The 5,325-nt window shown below is 42.4% G+C and overlaps 1 protein-coding gene across 1 annotated transcript in view; it reads left to right on the forward strand.

Annotated features, from left to right (window-relative positions):
• LOC102200881 (RNA-binding protein MEX3B-like) overlaps positions 1–4,708 on the forward strand; it is an 8,822-nt gene extending 4,114 nt beyond the window's left edge. Inside the window, exons 4-5 of the mRNA XM_005722026.1 lie at positions 585–1,300; positions 1,617–4,708. Coding sequence (XP_005722083.1) covers positions 585–1,300; positions 1,617–2,027 — 1,127 coding nt within the window. The 3' untranslated portion in view covers positions 2,028–4,708. The remainder of the gene's footprint in view (positions 1–584; positions 1,301–1,616) is intronic.
• The last annotated feature ends 617 nt before the right edge of the window (positions 4,709–5,325 follow it).

Consider the following 5,325-nt stretch of genomic DNA (forward strand, 5'->3'; position numbering starts at 1 on the left):
GGTATGATATAGCCCAGCCCTACTGTCGTTGTGATTAAAATCTTGAGTATTTAGCTGTGACTGCAGTTTCTGTGTGACTCAGCTTGGCCTATTTTGTCAGATTGTCAAGCTGCAGTTGTTAAAAGACAAACAAGTACACAGAGCTGTTAGTGATGCAGTCTGAGATTTTGATGGACTATTATTTGATTTATGAGATTTGTACCACCAGCTACTAAAAATTAAGTGTCCATGTGCCATTTGTTTGCTTTACATTGGTGGCTGCTCATATTAAACATGGATCATGAGGTTAAAGTTAGGTGACACTTTTGTTCAAGCACTTTTTTTCTACTCTTGTATCTGTGTGACTCAAAGGGGGGAGGGGTATATCCCCAATACAGCAATCTCACTGCTCTGACTATGAGGACCTAAGCCCCGCCCACTTCATATTCAGACTCTTGAAAATGTGAAAATGAACATATTATATCCACTTCAAACTATAACCGACAGTCATGTTGCAAAGTGAGCAGAACATTGATTGAGTCTTTGTATTCAACATGTGTCTCTCATGTTTTGAGTGAAAGAGCTGGTCTGGTCATATCTTTCAGGAGCAACCATAAAACGCATTCAGCAGCAGACCCACACCTACATTGTGACGCCGAGCCGGGACAAAGAGCCAGTGTTCGAGGTTACGGGCATGCCGGAAAACGTGGACCGGGCGAGGGAGGAGATAGAGGCCCATATCGCCCTCCGCACCGGAACCTGCGGGGGCATCGAGGCTCCAGGTGTAGACAACAATGACTTTCAGTTCAACGGGACAGATGTCAGCTTCGAGACATCGGCTGTTTTGGGAGAGGCCGGATGGCTTCAGGCAGTTGCATCATCACCAGGCGGCGGTGGCTTGCTGCCACTAAACATCAGCGGTACTCAGCGAGTCAATAGCAATATCAACAATGGCCCCAGGATGTCTTCCAACTACCGCAACGACAGCTCCAGCTCCCTGGGCAGCGGCACCAGCTCAGCCGATTCTTTTTATAGCAGCGGGAACGTCAACCGACTGGCAGACGTCAGCCCGACCGGCCCATTTAATGCCAACGCTAACAACAACAGCAATGGCGGCAGTGCAAGTTTCTGGTTTGGCGAGGGCCTTCTTCCCGTGGGGTCTGAGGAGCTGGTTGGGCTGGGAGGTGGAGGCTCCTCCTCAGGATTTGACCCATTAACCATTTCCACTGCCCATTCGTCACACCCTACTGCACAGCCACACATCTGGAGCCCCTTTGTGGACCACCAGCCCCTCCAGGCCTTTGATGCTCTTCAGTCTCAGGTAAGAGAAATTTAACAGCTGCAGTTCTATGGCCGCCTGTGCAGTTTTATTTTAGTCTTTTTATGGGCAGCAGCGTGCAGGGGGAGTTTGATATGCAAATTGCAGGCTCAGAACTGTGATTTATCACAGATGTGCATTTATAAGGATTTTGTTATAACATTAGAAATCCCTTAAAAAATGATGGTGGATATAAAACTTGGTAAGCTAAGTTAATATGTTGTTTCTCACTAACTTATTTGCCTGCATAGCTCAATTTTAACATAAACTTTTTGATGGTGTCCATTTATCTAATCTTCAACACCTATGATGTCTCCAGACAAGCCAGCCTGGGACACCCCGGCTCTCGCCAACCTTCTCTGGGACCGATGCCCTGGAGCATCCTCAGGCCCAGCGTGTTCACCGGGGACCGTTTGACTCGGCCGGGGCTCTCGACGCCCACAGGTTCCCCTCTTACAGCTCAGCCTTCTCCTCCTCAAGTGAAAGCACCGCCTCCTCTTCCTCCCCTCCCGAATCCTCGCTCGCCTATCGACTGGGGCTCGGATCAACAGGGAGGGGACAGGATTTGTGCGTCCAGTGTATGAATAACCAGGCGATCGCCGCCTTGGTTCCTTGCGGCCATAACCTCTTCTGTCTAAATTGTGCCACCCAGATATGCCAGGGTCCAGATGCTGTGTGCCCTGAGTGTCTGTCCCCAGCCACCCAGGCCATTCAGCTTCGCAATATGTGATTTTCTTCTTCTTCTCTTTTTTCCCCCTTAATTTCCTTTATAACTGATTAGAGATCAGCCTGCCCAACACTTATGGTTCATGACGTGTGTGTGTGTGTGTAGGGGAGGGAAATACAAAACTGACCCCAGGTCAGTGTCTAAGTGTAATTCTTATCTGGCTTCCTTTAAGCTGGTGAAGCAGAGTAGGTGAATAAGGAATGATGTTGATTTAGGGCCGAGGTTAGGGTGCTGAGCCCGTTCACGTGCCTGGTATTGTGAAGTCTTCTTCCTTGATTGATCAACGAGAGGGTTCGAAACCCTCTATGTAGCATTGGGGGGAGGGTGGGGTTGGGATAGATATATTTTTTGATTCATATTTTCTTTTTTGTCCTTAAAATCTTTAGTTATTGTTATTTTTTTGTACCTACCTATAATTTTATTTGTTTTAAATTGAGTTTGAATTCTATTGGCCTTTTTTGTCTACATCTCAAACGTTTTTTCTTCTTCTTTAAAATACATTGAATTATGGCCAAGACCCTTTGCCTTTATTTTAAGTAAAAAAAAACAAAAAAAAAACAGTAGAGGCAAATGAGTTTCCATGAGTTCCACATGTGACTGTATAACTACACTATTAAGGAAAAATAGTGTTCTTCTTGTTACTTAAAAACAAACAAACAAAAAACCAAGTTAATGCAGTAAATCTGATACAGCGTAGGTCGTCTTTTCAGAATTCATGTTTCCCAGATGATTGGTGCAAATATCATCAGGCTACCGGCGCACACCTGCGCGTCTTTAAAAAGGATGTTTACATTCAGTAGGACTTGAATGAGAGGTTTTGAGTACTGCTAATATAATAACAGTGTAACACACACGGACACACACCCGCGGCGTGTTTTGACTTTATTAACTACAATTTGAAAGTTGTCGCACTCCAACGGCAATCTCTCGTTGCCTCATTTCTTTATTCTTTTCCCAGAATAACACCGACAAGTGAGTAACTTTTTTTATTACTTTTGGGGTCGAGATACCGCTTCAGTATCGCCACGTTGCTTTCCACTTATACTTACAAACTGTTTACGGTAAACTTGTGCCTAATTCCACTCTGAGTGTAAACAGAAGTAAACCGGTTCAGCGGACACATGGCGTTGCGCTATCTTTAAACAAACTTGTGGCCTTTTTTTGGGAAGCCAGTAATTAATTCACAACACTATCTTCAGATCCAGATTTTCGGGCTCAAAAGAACACAAGCTGACAGACCGAAGTCTTAATATATTTGTCGAGGTTCAGTCTCCCAAGACGCTCCTCGCTGGAACAAATCTTGTCTCACGAGGACGCTTTCTTTCGCTTCCTATTTTCCCAAGCTGATATCGAGTGTTGCGTTCATATTTTTTGGCACCAAACTTTCTTATTTTGTCCATTTCTGTTGTCACATTTCCCCACCCCCACCTGAGTTTATTTACTTCTAATTTATATGTGCGTTACGACCTCGTATGGAAACAAAGTACTGTTTTTCAGCCAAAAACAGATATGCACAGCTTGTACCTTTGGAAACATTCCTCCTCCCTGTTGTTAAAGTATTTACTCTTACTTAAATCACACCTGGGAGCAAAAAAGAGATTTTTCTGAAACTATGAAGACAGCTGTGATCTGGAACAAATCCCTGTACTGTACAGGCAGGCTACTGATTCTTTTCTTTTTTTCTTTTTGTAGACATCTCAGTAATATCCTTCTCTTTCACTTGAATGTCGACTCGTTTGGACGGCTCCACCCCGTGGCTGTCTCTTCACAGCTTTTCGGTAGGAAGTCAGGAAAATGATTCCAATGGGATGCAAAACTGAGATGAAGGCCGCTCGTTGCTTCACTTTTGTAATCCCACGTCTCTTCTGCCAGGCCTATGCAAAATTCATCTCAGCACGAAGCACTAAGTGAAGCTTCTCGGGTTTCAAACAAACTTTGGGGTTAAACTTGTAGACAGAAATAATCCGTCTGTTTATTTTAGTTTTTTATTCCTATTACATTTCAGTTCTTTAATGAGATGTTTTAACGGTACACACTTCACCTTTAACCAGCTCAGTTGCTGTTGTCCTGTGCACTACTAAGCACAGAGCTTCCCCATTATCATATCACACTATTGACTGGCCGGGACAGGCATGTTATCGACTTTCCTCTCACCTTCTCATCTCAAATCGTAGCTTTAAATATCTGTGTCTTTAGACTAGTACAGGACAGAATGAGCTCACGGACACTTTTAAAAGGGGGAAGCACTGGAACGAGTTCAGCTCGGACTGCGCTCGCACTACATTAGGTCAGTGCTGTCTCTCTGGTGTGTGGACACTGGATTGCAGTCCCTCTAGCATTCCAGCTGTAAACAGTATTTTGGGAGTTTTTACACAGCTTTGCTCCGTTTCTTTTTAATATCCATCATCTTGGCTTTCATAACAAAATGCAACCAAACAAGTCCCGCTTCTGCCCCCCTCTTTGGGTCATCCATCCGTCCCGTTGTTTTCTCAGCTCTACGATGAGCCGGTCTCCTTTTAGTCTTTCTCTCTCTGAGGGAATGCAATACACTGTCGGCCCTCAGTTTATCGATATGAATCTATTTACATTTTTGTGTATGTATTATATAATGTTACTGTTAATGACTGATAAATATACAGAACTTATTTTTATTTTGTTACATTTCATATATACATAAATATATATATATATCTTTAAAATGTTTACAATAAGATTTTTGTAAAAAATGTTTCTTTTTTTTTTTTTTTCTTTAATTTTCTGAGTGATTAGGTGAACGAAGAGTTGGAAACACAGACATGTTTCCACGCAGGAGTGTCAGTGCTGTCTGCTTGTAGTCTAGGTATTAGTTTACAGTATTGATCATAATAGTATTGATAGCTGCTGTTTAAACCTAGTGGAAAATGGAATGTGCATCACGAGCATGTCTTCATAATTTACCGCCAATGTAAAGCATCACACTGCAACTGTAAAAAGGCCAAGGATCCAAGCTGCCTGTCATGTCTGTACACCACCAAATTAAGAACGGTATACTATTAAAATGTATCTTAGATTATCTCTATATAAATACATATATTGTTAAGCTGTACCAACAGTTCAAAGTATTTGCTAATTTTACTACTTTTGTTATGTATATGTAGGGGGAGTCTTATGGCATATAAATTCTTTCAAATTGAGTCAGGAGTTTAAAAGCAGACTATATTTTATAACGGCCTTTTAAGTTATTGTGGCCAAAGCACTGATATTATATATTTGCTGTAAAGAGAATTTAAGAGTTTTATTTTTCTGATATTAAAGTTACTTA

This window comes from Pundamilia nyererei, unplaced genomic scaffold (assembly GCF_000239375.1).
Source record: "Pundamilia nyererei isolate P.nyererei 1_Seehausen unplaced genomic scaffold, PunNye1.0 scaffold00006, whole genome shotgun sequence".
Taxonomy (NCBI): Eukaryota; Metazoa; Chordata; class Actinopteri; order Cichliformes; family Cichlidae; genus Pundamilia; species Pundamilia nyererei.